Source organism: Lagopus leucura, unplaced genomic scaffold, assembly GCF_019238085.1.
Source record: "Lagopus leucura isolate 7727_CA_CO unplaced genomic scaffold, USGS_WTPT01 Super-Scaffold_739, whole genome shotgun sequence".
NCBI classification, from domain to species: domain Eukaryota; kingdom Metazoa; phylum Chordata; class Aves; order Galliformes; family Phasianidae; genus Lagopus; species Lagopus leucura.
In genome coordinates this window covers 17,973,597-17,988,266 of record NW_024962255.1, presented here as the reverse complement: position 1 = coordinate 17,988,266, position 14,670 = coordinate 17,973,597, and the positions used below count along the sequence as shown (strand labels likewise).

Here is a 14,670-nt window from a genome sequence, read left to right as displayed (position 1 = left end):
CCAAACATAGTACTGGAGCAAGGTTGCTGACAGTACCCAGGTGGCTGCAGGGACAAGAAACTGCAAGAAGAGGTAAGAACAATGAATCCAGCTGACACATAGAGAATCCTTAGATATGAGAAGTGGAGCCAGAGAAATTCCAAACATAAAGACATGGTGAAGGAGGCTTGTATGTAACACCAGTCACATGAAGATAGTCGCCTTCTAGTTCTCTGATGTGAAGTAAGGTATGGGTAGATAACAAAGGAATGAAATGAAGATTCAAGAGAATACCCAAGAAAAACTGGAAAATGATTTAGTAATAGTAGTGGCAGAAAACATGAGCCCTAAATGCAGTGCAGAAGTGCAAAGCAAGGGATATAAAAGCAGTGGTAATTTAATGGACGAATGGCAGTTGCTGTCAGTTGTAAAGTAAAAGTTGGAGAAAAGAATATTAAGACGACAAGAATTTTGTCTGATTTTTCTTCAAAACAGGAATAAAAAGTTGATACAGTCATTAAGAACGTCAGAGACAGGATTTAGAAACCAGTATATGGGGAGATAAAGTAAGGAAAGACTTATTTAAAAATAAAATAGAGAAGACAATCACATCCATTTTTGTGTGGTGCAGTCATGTAATGAAGAGACTATAGAATAAATAATGGGCTACTTGCTTTGTCACACCAATACTAACACACAATTGCCACACGCCTTGCACAAAGCAGCAACCCTTCATGCACTCACAACACTTTTTTTTTTTTCCCCAGCAGAAATCTGATGAAATACGGTAGATACATCCAGAAGGGGCAGGCAATACAGCTCATACCATTATTAGCTCTAACAGAGACCTACACAACAGCATTCAGCTGCAAATTCTGTGTTCAATGAAAAACTTTCCTACAGAATTGCCTTTGAACTCCTTATTACGTAGAAATTCCCACATCTGTCCTGCTAACTATGGACACCCCAACTGCAGTAAGTTTCATGGCCTTACAGCTATTAGCACTCAGATTGTCAAGACTGACTTTATTAAAGGCAAACTTTAAAAGAAACACTGGCCTCATTAAAACACCAAACTAACCCTAAAATATTAGATTTTACTTCCTCCCACTCAAAAAAAATACAAAAAAGTAATTGCAGTGCCAGCATGACTCAGATAGAGGAAAGTAGTTTGAATACACACGTAGCTGCTTAGCAACAACATGGAACTGCATGCATGCGAATGTCATGTGCATGCATTAAAATATGTTCACATGCTCTTACGGACTGAGATCAGAGCTAGGTGTGTGGCTTGAATCTAATTTCATTCAATCTGCAAAGTTGGTCTTGAGTGAATTGTCAAGCAGACGAGCAAAGTCCAAAACACAACATGAACTCCACAAAGGAAGAATTTATTTGGGTCTAACGCCTTTGTTGTGACTCTGGCCTTTAGGATTTCATTTTCAATGGGAATCAGTTCAACACTGTGACCCAAAACACCATTTTCACTAACCTGTCTGTGCAGGAGAATAAATTTATGGGGATCTCCATCTGCCCAAGGAGGAAGCTGCACATCTCCCAGCACTGTTCCATCCTGCATGCAGCCTGCAGGATTAAAGGAAGAATTAAAACCAAGAATAACACGTTACAAATAGTAACAGCTTTTCCAAAACAGTGAAGTCAAGGGAAATTTAGGTGACTTTCACACAAACAATTTCAGATTCTATGCTATAGTGTCACAGAACACTGAAGAATTTTTTTCTCCTTGAGTGTCTGATCTAGTAATAAAGCATTGAGAAGATGTAATTAATACAGTAAATATATGCATGTCCTCAGCACAAACCATTTTAACCCTGAATGCAAGCTCAGACAAGACAGACCTGTGGACACAACTTTTTTCTTATACAAAATCCCACTGGACTAACTGCCAACTATTTCTTCTGAAGCAGCTTCTAGGAAGGATTTTGTTCTCAAGTCCTTTGCAGTCTGATTCCTTTCAGAAGGTAAGCATAAGTTCTCAAATCAGGACAGGAGTTACACAACTGGATGATCTAAATTAAGGCCTAGGTCTGAGACTGCAAGTTTCCTAACAGGGCAGTAGTTAACAGATTCTGGTTACTGGATTGACCTATTGCAAAATCTTTCTATTTATTTGCTATCCATGAAATTCTGGTTCCTTTTTTAGATCCCTCAATTTAATACATCCAGGTCAATTTCTGGATCTTTTTATCAGCTAGACTCTGCTCCTTGGTCTCCTCTCAAAGATGAAAATGCCCAAATTCTTTACAATATTTTAACAGTCTTCTAACACCTATCCTCTACTCTGCCTTTTATATTGCACATTTCACTCCACTGAGTTCTTAAGTACAATTTATAACTAGATCTCAACATCACCCTACAGGTCTAGAGAAAGCGTACACTCATTCAGAAGGGACTGTGATGCTGCTTGATGCCAGGGGATGATGTATCTAGTTCATAAGACTTGCAGTGAATCTTTCCAAGTGATACTGAGGTCACACGTGGCAACATTAAGCACCACAGACAGCAAATTTTAAAAAGACCTTTCATCATTACCATTTAGCAACCGATCCATTTTCAGAAGTTAAATTAATATGTATTTCATAGCCATAGAAGTGAGATCCCTTCTAGCACATACCAAGTTCAAAGTGATTGGCATTGGTGAGGAACTCTGGCAGGTAGAAGAATTCAGGGATGAGCTCCCTGACATCGCTCATATTGTCCCTCGATGCTGATTCCCACGTGCTCTTGACACTATGAAACATCCTGTCTGCAACATCAAAGCTTCCACCCTGTAAAATGGAGACAAAAAAAAACAACTGCATTGTGAATATTCTGTTAAACAAGAAGCAGATACAGAATCTCAGTCAATCTTGCAATAACCATCACATTTGATTAGGTGGTATCTCAGGATCTGTCCCAGGTCTGTTTACTACCTCAGTCCCAATTTGCAGATAGGTAGATTAAGAATACCATACAGCTTAGACACTGTGTAGCTTGTAATAACCTGGAGGCAAGCAGAAATGATCTGCTTGAAAATATCAGCATAACCAATATTAATACTTCTCAGTGTAACTCCTCTCGTCAAGAAGTGATTTCTAAGCAGTGAACATAGCTTTGGTGTTTTCATCTGTGACCCAAAGAGTTGTGCCAAATCTTAAGTTCAGTCTTCTTGAGATCCAGGCAAGCAGGAAAGGCCCAGTGGGCAGGGGACAGCAGGAAAGGAAACACAGCATAACGAAGAGAAGAGGGGAAGAACATCTGAGGATAAGGCTAAATTGCTGCATGTGGAAGGAGGAACAAACTACCTCGAGTCCTGAGTGTTTGAATATGTTTACTTTAGTAACAGTCAAGCACTGGATAGCAGCACCCTCCTTAGCCTTAACCACCATTATGAACCAAGATCTTTAAATAAAAATAAATCACCCACTGAACGAAAGATGTATGCTTTATGTTGGAACTGTATTTCCTACAGGATTTTCTAATGGGTATTTCAGATACTCTTTGAATTTGTGAAAATCCCACGTGCACATCTATACAGACATCCCCACATTGAACAAAGGATTTATATAACGAAGTTTTACAGTAACAGAAATTGCCCAATAGACAATCAGTTTCTGGAGATCATCGCACCGAGCTTTTTAGAATGAGCAAGTTGATTTAGATTACCAACAAAAGCTGACATGTATTCTATATGTAAAGATCCTGTTACTGCTTCCCCTGAGGTGAATTCTGAAAGGACTTGGGTCCAGCCTCAGCTCTAAACAATAACATAGTCCTGCTTCACCTCCCTGTATTTCATGTCCTTCATCCTTATCCCACCAGCAGTTGTGAAGCTTTCCTACACCCACTGAAGGGACTGAGCAAAGAAGTGGCTAAAATACATATAAGTAAACCTAGCTGGAGTTAATCTGATACACAAGGTCATTTTGCTCTTGATCATTATTAGAGAGGGACCCTTGGAGTCAAATTCAAATTGAAATTAAAACAGAATAGAAGCAGCACTATAAATAAATCAACAGCTAACAAGTATCTCATTGAAGCATATTAAAGGGCTTTGTATATTTAATCTGCACACAGTGCACTGTGTCTGGTGGTGATTGATGCTTTTTCATCTTTTTTTGCAGCTTTTATGAGAGCTGATAGTAATCTCCTGAGAAACAATATGATTTGTAATAAAAAGATTACCTGTATTAAATAAAAATAATATATACATAGGAAATGCTGTTAGCGTGACAAATCTGGTTAAAGATATTACCACCACGAAAAAATGTGATTTTTTCCCTCGCTGTCTAATTCATTTTAAGGAAAAGTAATATCTTTAAAACTTAAGCCTGTATTATTTATAAAGGAAGCAATAACTGATTTTCCCATTTCCTATATTAATAAATTTATTTGCATATATTTATATCAGAATTAATGAGTTTTCTCTCTCTATGAATGCAAAAAGTGTGCCGAAAGGAAAAAAAGAATCAAGAATTGCTTTATGCCCTCAGATTGCAAGTCAATGTAAACTCTTACAACTCTTCTATAGCTAGATACACTAAGTCTGTTTTCTTTCCTGTTAGCAGAGGCCTTAAACTATGAATAAAGAATACTGGTGAAAACACGTTTTCCAAAACTATAGCATGGTATATAAAAGGCAGCTGGTCAAAGTGATCTCTAGAGTGAAGTTAGAACTCCAAACGTTCATAAAATGAAGCAACACTGAGGCTGTTTTACAGCCAAAGACATCCAAGCACTTCTAAGAAATGCTCACATAGGTGCAAAGGCTTACCAAACCCCCGAGAGGCAATTACCTGCAGATAGTTCTTAAACGACTGCTCAACAACACAATGAAGAACAAGAAACCTGTCCTCCGGAAGTACCTCATAGAGGCAAGCACCAGGAGGATCAGCCTGCTAGCTGAAATGCAGCAGTGGAATAAGAACAAAAGGGAATAACAAACATTTAGATGTTGTACTAGGGGACACGGTTTAGTATGAAAATTCAGGTGGTAAGGTGGATGGTTGGACTGGATGATCTTGGGGTCTTTTCCAACTTTGGTGATTCTGATTCTAAAATACAAGGTGAATCACAAGTGTCACTAATTACTGAGCCCATGAAGCCCTAGAATAGCTTTCCAAAAGAAACACTAAGCACAGAAACCTTTACTATGCTTTTGTCACGTGAGACCAATTCCTGAAAGGAGTTTTATGAGATACCTAAAGGTAACTGCAGGAATCAGTGGAAGAAGATGTACCAGTAAATGCTTATGCGATGAGACAATCTTTCATCCATCCTAGCATAATATGCATAGTAGATACGTACATTCCTTCAGTAAGATTTCAATACACTTAAATTGTGAAAGATAAGGTTTTGTAAACTCCTGTACACTGACTTCTTCTGTGGTTAGGTGCAAACCATGTATCCGACATGACAAACAGGATGTTTTGCAACATCAATTTACCACAAGGAGTACACTCAAGTACCCTGCCTCTCCTGTCAAGTGCATTCAGAAAGGCACTTTGGGGTTATAAGCACATATTTTCCAATTCTTAAGATGTGGAGACACTTTCGCAGCTGCTGACTCAGCACCCTTCCAAGGCCTTAACTTTGGGAGTACTTTTCCAATATGCTCTTTACTAAGTATAAACGTTTCAGATCAACTGTTTGCCTGACTGCATCTCACAGTAATTTCTATGCCACAGTAGGACTGATCACCTATGGGAAACAAGCTCAGCTTAACGTGTAGCAACAAAAGAGCAAAGGAAGAGAATGGGAGTTCAGCAGGTTTAGTGAATCCATATCCAGACATTTTTAATCCTTTACATCTCAGCAGTCCTTGAATATTACCATCCACACGGAAATGCCAGTTACCTACCAATTACACAAGCACGTCCACAAAGCAAGCTAAGAATTTGTTCTGCATAAAAACTGTGCCAGTGAGACATAGCAACCTTTATCATTTACAAGAAATAGCTGCTCCACAGTAATACATGACTGCAGCTAACATATGGCTCACAGAGCACAATGGTAACCATTGCCTCAGGTGGTTCGCTAACTCATCTACTGCTGGTAACAGCTGATATCATAGGGCTCATTATTTAATTACCATATTGCTTTATTTGTATTAGCTCATTCTGAAAAATTAGAGAACAGCTCAACAGCAAAGCTTCTGGAGAGCTTCAGGACATATCGCCAGCCCTTGCTATACAAGCAGCCTGTAGAAAATTCTGGCCCAGCTGCCTCTCTCAAACTGCCCCGTAAACACAGGAAAACTTCAACAAGAGATCTCTTAAATTATATGTTTGACAGTGTGTCATCCTAGTAGACCCTGCTATAACAAAACATATTACAAAAATGAGAGCAACAACTGCTCTGCTGCAGCCCAAGTTGCCCTGCTTGTGCATCACTGGCAGCATAAGGAGAGCAGCCAGGAAATCTGGCGCCCCTGCATGCTGACTGGCTGGGAAAGGCAAATGCACGACTCAGTTTCCATGAAGTTTAATTCCATTGGAAGTGCTTTAAGCCCTAAAAAAAAAAAAAATGGTGGCAGGTTCAGAACAAGTAAAATCAAAATATTCCTTCTAGGACGTGAGATCTATCTCACTCTACTTCTACTTCACATACACCATTCCCATGACTCCTGTCATACTCCAGACAGAGCCTTCATTCTGCCAGCTCCAAGTGCCTGCCAATAGCCATGTTATTGTATGAGCACTTGAGACTTCGATGACAGGTATTCTAAGCGCATCTGCCCCAAAGTCAGAAGGGCAGTGTTCAGAGCAATAGTAAAACACTGACTTGGAAGCTAAATATCTTCACAATTGTAAAATACAACACAGAACCAAAACAAAATGACCCTTCTGCATCATTCTGCTCCATTAAAATGTTTCCATTGAATTTAGCAGTCACAACACACGGTCTTCAGTTAACCAGGAGGCCAATACAGAATAGACTAGAGATGCCAAAAGAATGAATCTCTCTTTGTTACATGCTCATCATTGTATGCTCTGTGATCACAGAACCGTTTGGGTTGGAAAAGACTTTAAAGACCACCTAGTTCCAATTTCCACTGATGTGAGCAGGGTTGCCAGTCACTGAATCAGGCACTAGATCAGGTTGCCCAAGGCTCCCTCCAATTTGGCCTTGAACCCCTCCAGGTATGAGGCATCCACAACTTCTCTGGGCAACCTGTTCCAGCAACTAAGGAGGTGTAAGATGGAAGCTATCTTTTCCTTACCTGCAGAGAACAGAAGGTCTGTGTAAATGGCTCCAATCGGACCAAGTAAGATGCCACTATAATTGCTGAGGAATAGTGAGTACAGTAATGGCACTGGGCTGACAAGTCTCCTGGAAATTCAACACAAAATCAGATTTTAATGGGAAATTTCACCATTTCAAGTCCATAACACTAATTTATTATGGCACAATTCAGTAATTCTTTAAAGTAGATGCGTTCAAAGATGTGCAAAAAGCACACCTTGCATATCTGCATTGAACATGCTGTTAAAACCATCTATGTATTCTTCTGCTTTGCCTCCCACCTTTCATGTTCTGATGAATCAAGTCTTTATCCTCTTATATCACCATGTTAGTAATGAAAAATGGTCTAAATCTCCAGAGGTCAATAGTTTAAACGCCCAGTTTTCTCCTCTTACTGTAGCTGTCATTAGCTGTACTGCGTGTAGCAGTCTTCTATATGCAGTTTAGCTACCAGAGAAAACCGATACATACAACTTAACTAACAGACCAATCTTTTCAGACACTGCCTTCTGCCGATGCATATCTTTCTGCCCAAGGGAAGATGACAGAATGCAACAGTTCCAGTCACATAAGAAGGAATTGTTTGCAAGACAGCCATTTCTCTTTCAATCCTCAAGAACTCTGTATGCAGAAGCAAGTGGACCTCCTTGGTATAATGCTTCCCATCACCGAAGTTTTGAAAGACCAAAGGATTCACAAGCATGCCTTAAAGCCTCTGCTATCTGTTAGCCTTCTAAAATGCTTACCTTCACTCTTCTCCACTTCCTTGTAGCGCTGAATGAACTTTTGTCTCCTCTCCATAGTTTGTGCTCCCATTGGCTTTGACAGGTCCCGAAACGTGTGGGGATTACTAAGGTTTAGAGTCTGAAACACAAAAAGAACAAACATGGGATTTTTTTAGAACACAGACTAAGGCATCATGACCATCTCAGCGATACTGGATTATGGCAAAGCTGGTTACAAGTTCCACCTGCACAAGGCTGTCACAGATTCAGTATTGAAGGGACTTGGAAATGGAATGGCAACATGTGCCACTGAAAAGACAGCACGTACAAGATGCTTCACAAATGAAGAACCTACGAGGTACTGAATAAAAGTCTTGGCATGTTTCAAATTGTTTTCAAAGTCGCTTCTGCCTAGATCCCTTAGCAGGTGACAGAAGCCTGCCACTGACTACTTGCAAAGTCAGCTTAGCCTTCCCTTACGTACGTATGCACATAACAGGTGCTTGACCACCTTACTGAGGCAGAACACATCCCTTCACAAGCTGACCTGAAGACAAGGCTAATATGGAAATAACCAGTACAGTTTGACTTCACTACATCAAGTTTTGAATCTTTGGTCTAGGCCCTTCTACTGCAGTAGCATCATGCAACAAATTACAGAAAGTACTGAGTCCCACTAAGCAGCATGCACTGACCTGGGAGTGATAGTCAGCAAGGACCCATGGAAACACAGGATACTGCATGTAATCATTGTAGCTGCGGCCAGCTAGTGTGTTCAGGTACATGAGGTAATCAAAGTTGCTGATCTCCCTTTTCTGTCAAGGAAAAGAAGCAGACATTAAAATCTCCTAACTCCACCCCTGAAAACCATGCCCCAGAGGCAACCTCAGAGCTTCATAGCTCCCCCATCCACCAGGATAAACATTAAACATAGTGGAATCAATCACCTATCACCATTCAGATCAGCACAACAGCTCTTATGCCACAGTCCATTCAAGAGAATCTAAGTCTTTCTTCTGGCTCTTCTTCAGACAGGTCATTTGTATTTGTCTATAATCAATCCGCACTTTTACGTGGTATTTGATTAACAGAGCACTTTTTTGGATTTTGGAAGCGCCAAATGCAAACAATTTGTGTATTTGCAAATCCTGGACAACTTTATATGGAAAGGATTCACAAAGTGCTGCATATAATCAAAAGGATATAGATTTCCTGAATGTGCCTTAAACCACCAAGAACAGGAATACAAGAAAGTGAGTACATTTCTCAGCTCAGTATAAAGTCAGTGAAGACAAAAGATGTACATTGATTTAGATGATCTGTCATTAACTAGGTGGCTATTTCTGAGCTCCATTTTAAAACATGCATAGGATCACACAATCTGTCAGATAGTTGGCCATATGTTTCACAGTGGGAAAAGCAAAACCTCTGCAATAACCAGATGTAAATACTCTGCTCGTCTTGCCAATATCCTCACCTCCAGCTGTGAGAGAATAGCTTAGGCTTTGAAGCACATAAACACATAATATATAAATGTGAGTGGACACACGGGTAATGAAAATCTTAGCTTAATCATGTGCAGACAAGATTTAGTTTACCTGCCACTTCTGGAGCATTACTTTTTCTCCTCCTGAGTGTTTCCTGTATGGAACAGATATTTGAAATAATTGTTTTAAAACCGTAAGAGAAAGTCAATACATTACTGCCTGTGCTCCTTGAGCCCCTATTCTCATCCTATGACAACACTAAAAAAATACTGAGATTTCAACAGAGACCAAATAATTTTAAAATCAGAAAGTGTTGACGCTTACGTTAGCACTGCAGGATCCCAGTTTCATTACCACTTTCAGTAGGAGGCAAGGTTCTGCCTGATGAACAGAGATGGCCAGCTTCAGGTGACGGATGAGGTTACCATGCCGGCCACTCTTTCTAACTGGACAGAGTGCTAAGCTACATGCCAAATTGCTTCTGAATGAAATATCACCTGAAGTTCTGATAACTCAGAAACAGTTCAGAAACTGCCAAATGGGGAGAGAAGATACCCCTGCAGCACGAACAGAAGGACAGCTGAAAACAAAGGTCTCTCATTCTCCATATCAAAGATTATTTTTGTATGAAGGACTTTTAAATTAATGCAGTTTTGAAAAAGTAGTTTGTTGTGTTGTTGCTGTTTTGGCTTAATTCTTTTTCTAACAATTTTTTTAAATGCTTTTTTTTCCACTTTCTTTGTTCTCAAAATTCAGAGCAACATCTACTGAAGCTTTAAATCGAAACAAACCAGCTGAAGGCAGATTCTAAACAGGGAAATGTATTTGAAAAGGTGGAAGGGTCAAAGGATCAGAGGAGGCAAAAGTAACACGCCAGCTGAGCTGAATCAGGTGTGTTAGTATCGAAAGGGCGTGGATTTGTTCTTGCTAGCTGCAGGCAATCAAACTGAGACAAGTGATGGTTTCTTGATTAAAGAGACTCTTTATCTGCCAAAATAAAGAGGTTAGTGACACAATATGACATAACTGAAGGTTATGGATGCTTTTCCTTTTGAGTACATAGCTTTACACCAAAGCTAAGATGCCAGTTCAGAGATGAACTTACTAACTTCATAAAGCATGATGGAATCAGTTCAATCACAGAAGACAGAACTGCTACATGAACAAGCTGTGCTCTGTATTGGATCACACTAACAGTCCACAAAGCTAGTTTCAAAGCATTTTCAAAGACCTAAATAAAATACTAGGATGGTCTACGATCATTACAGTTTTATTGAATTTGTGGCAGTAAATTCTTGTAAATGACATTTCATCTCATGATTATTAATCATTCTTTTACTGCCTATTCAGTCTCAGATCAGCTAATAGCATACATTAAGGATAAATGGTACTGTTTACTCAACAAAGTACTTTATTCCTTGTTTAGGAATTCTCACCAGAGGTAGGTTGGTAGGTAATTGATGCAAGATTTTGCATAGACTAAATAACCTATTTCATGAACTAATGTGGAACCCTGGACTAATTTTGGCTCATGGTCTACAACTCTTAAGCTTTGATTAGTTCTCCTGTTAAGCATACGAAGCCTAACAATGATAGGTTATATTTATAACAAGCAGGAAACACAAAAAGGTATTATTCATATCTGACACGGGAAGATGGGGCCTTGACAGTTTGTCTGAAAAAAAAAAAAATAAAAGGAATTAGTACATAAAGGGAGCTTACAAAAAGGAAGGAGACTGACTTTTTATAGGGGCAGATAGTGATTGGACAATGGGGAATGGTTTTATACTAGAAGAGGGGAGATTTAGATTAGATATTTGAAGAAAATCTTTCACTCAGAGGAAGAAGCAGCACTAGCCCAGGCTGTCCAGAGAGCTTTGGGTGCCCTATCCCTGGACACGTTCAAAGCCAGACTGGATGGGGCTCTGAAGCCTGCTCTGCTGCATGACGAACCTGCCCACAGCAGGGGGTTGGAATTGGATGATCTTCAATTTCCTTTCAACCCAAGACATTCTGTCATTTTTCAGCAATTAAAAAAAAACAAAAACCAAGAGATTAAATGATGTTCTAATTTACACAGTGTAAAATGGGAGAAAGTTCACTGACTGGAGTAGAATTATACTGGTTTTGCACCCCACTTTGAACCATAAATAGCTCAAGAATGTACGAATTCTCGACAGAAGAACACATCTATGGGCCTTTACAATACAGAACTACTGTACTATAGTTTCACTGAGTTTTGTTCCACTGGTCTTTGTAAGGTCTCCAATGGCTATTTGCCTCTCAGATGGAAGGTACAGGATCAGGAATCCAGGCACAACGTGTTACTGGATTAGAGTATTTGTCAGGTAAGGAGCAGCTTAGGTTCTTCCCTTTCCACAAAGGTAGACACACTCACTAAAACTGTCCAGCTTTATTTTGGATTTATGGTTGAGTTAAAAGGCAGGGAGTTATGTCATGTAGAAACCTGCTCAGTTTATCAGTCCTGCAGCATTTTATAGTGAGAGTATCGTAAAGGTAGGGAAATAAAATATTACAGACAGGGCTAAACTGGCTTAGTCTGCAAGCATGCTATACAAACATACATATGTTGATTTGAGAAGTTGCAAGGCTCAAAGTAGTCATTCCCTGAAACAGCTGTGCTTCTGGGTCTCGGTGGTCCAAATGGGATGCTCTCTCCAAGCTTTGAGATCTCACTTGTCAACTGACAGGTTGATAGCATTAGATATATCTCTTCAGTTCTTTTTTTCCAAATACCATTTTGAAATAATTGCAACCACTAAAATCATGAGCTGCAGCTATACAAAAAAATTCCAGGAAACTCGCATCATACAAGAGGGAATTGTTGCAACAGCACTTTTGAAGGGTCACAGATAGATAAATGCAAGCTGCAGCTCAGGACAGAACAAACTTTTCCTCCTAGTCTGTATCTACTCAGTCTGACAGATGCTATGGATGGTATCACAAATGTTGGGAGTTCTAACATGTACGTACAGGCATTTCACACGGAGTTACAGCTAAGTAAAATGAAATGGTCAAATGACTAAAATGGACAGCTAAGGCAGCAAGCTGACAAATAGCTTCTAAGCAGGTCCAGATGTGTTTTCTTTCTGCATAATTTGAAATCTAACATTTCCAAACACGACATGCAGTTTAGCTCTTTTCCCTCCAGCCTGAACTTGCACGCTGGAACCACACATTATGCTAATGATCTCCAAGGACCTAGCAGTGCTGTTGCTTAGGAACAAAAGTTTTATAGGCTGCAGACAGAGAACTGAACAGAAGCACTGTAGCCAGGGAAGTTCTTTTCCAACTCTTCTTCCCCTCAGTAAACTCATATACACAACAGTTTCTTGAAGGCCCGCCATTTTCCTTCAAGGAAGCCCAATTAAAAATTTACAGGCCTCTGAAAAGGAAATTGTCCTGTGCTCCCCTGCTTTACCAACTGAAAGACAAACTCATTTCTCACAGAGGAGCAGACCAGAGGAAGACTGCGCAGTAGCAGACCATGAAGGCTCATCTCGTGTTGCTGAAAGAAAGAAGCAGCTTGTGACATCGGTACCACAGCTTTTAAGACTGTCTCTCTGCTAGCTGGTAAGATCTTAAGTAGGCGGACAGCAGAATTGCTGAGATTAGGCAGTACTTTTGTATATCCTTGGTGGGGTGGGTTTTGGTTTATAAGTAACCTTGCACATGTTGATACAAAAGCTATCTAAAGAAGTAAGAAAATTAAAGGAAAATGCTCAGTATGTATTTGTTCTGATAGGATTTAGTTTCAAACAGCCTGTTAGCAAGAGACTGCATCTAAAATAGTCAGGGAATTAATCTCTCTTCCACAACAGGTCGTATCCAACAACAAAGAAATGGTAACAGGCTTGTAAGCAGGGAAATAAAACAATCCCCTAGTTGGAACTGGCTGGCTTCATGCAACATCATTTGCTGTATGAATGCTGCTTTAAAGCGGTACGTGAAATGGTTTCTTTTGAGCCAGAACGTGTTGCCTCACTGTCCTGATCCCAGAGAGGCTCTGCTGGACTGCACAGGCCTGCTGCTCTGCATCATGCAAACTTCGAGGAGAGACAACAAACTCTTCCACATGCAAGTTCAAGATAGAATTGAGATGGTTCTGTATGGCTTTGGGTGCAGTGAAGTAGGAAGCAGCAACCCATGGTAGGAAAAGAACAGGGAGAATCCCAGAGGAGATCTTGAAACACCCAATTCAGCGTGGGCAGAAAGCCCATCTCTTCCTGCCAGCACTATGCTGAGGAAGGAAAAAGAAATGCTGAGACTGCACCAGGGTCCAAATCTGCATTCTTCTAGCACTGGATCTGCTTCCTAGGCCTAACTGGATCTGCTTAGGACAGGCCTAAACTGCAGTGGGCCATGGCAGAGCCCTGTGCAAGTAAGGAGTAATCTGCAAAGGAAAGTACTTCTTTCTCTGCTACCACCAGAGATGCACTGTGAGCAGGAGATCAAATGGGTATAATTAATATTTACAGCAAGGAGGGCTCTTGTGATTCCTGAATTTTTAATACCAGTGTCAACAGAACTGGATGCCTCTTACACAAAGCTGAAGAAAATGAGACCCGGATAAGTAAGCTCCATTATCTCCAGTTACAGCCCTGCAAAACATTGATAATTAGTTTACAAGCATGCAGAGATGAGAGAGATATTCATGCTCTGCAAGCTGATGTGCTGCAGTGGTGCTTCAGAACTCTAATGCTGATCTTTTTCTCTGGGACTTTAAAAAAAGTTATTTTAAAACCTGGATCCCACTTTTAACCCAAAACAAACAGCCCCTCAGTATGTGAGCACACATCCTGGACATGTTTACCTCATCACTGCATATGAAGTAAGGATCCAAGGTATGATTTAAAAAAAAAAAAAAATCCAACTAAAGTGACCTGACCAAGGCAGTTTGAAATCTGGCCATTATCCAGTGCCTCATAGTAAGTGATCTGTCTTCAGGAAAATTACTAACCTGTTTGGACTTCTAAACTCTGAAAGACCTAGGTTTATTTAATATTTCTTTTTTAACAAGTCGGTGAGGGTCATTGGCAGAGAAGTTCCTCAAAGATCAAAACTACGCTCATATTCCTGACCAGTCTTCCTCCAGCACTCAGCTGTTCACACCAGGCTCCCTCTAGTGTTCCCAGGTGCACACAGCACAAAGTAACGGCAGCTCTGGGAACCAGCATTAATAAAACAAAAGGTTGTGTTCTTTATTTTTTATT

At 40.1% G+C, this 14,670-nt stretch overlaps 1 protein-coding gene across 2 annotated transcripts in view; it reads right to left on the bottom strand.

Moving 5' to 3' along the window:
* WDFY4 (WDFY family member 4) overlaps positions 1-14,670 on the bottom strand; it is a 129,970-nt gene that overhangs the window by 18,694 nt on the left and 96,606 nt on the right. For both annotated transcript variants that reach the window (XM_042863041.1, XM_042863040.1), the window contains exons 49-54: positions 9,548-9,590; positions 8,645-8,764; positions 7,971-8,088; positions 7,202-7,311; positions 2,615-2,768; positions 1,472-1,563 (exon numbers count right to left, since the gene is read on the bottom strand). In XM_042863041.1, coding sequence (XP_042718975.1) covers positions 1,472-1,563; positions 2,615-2,768; positions 7,202-7,311; positions 7,971-8,088; positions 8,645-8,764; positions 9,548-9,590 — 637 coding nt within the window. The remainder of the gene's footprint in view (positions 1-1,471; positions 1,564-2,614; positions 2,769-7,201; positions 7,312-7,970; positions 8,089-8,644; positions 8,765-9,547; positions 9,591-14,670) is intronic.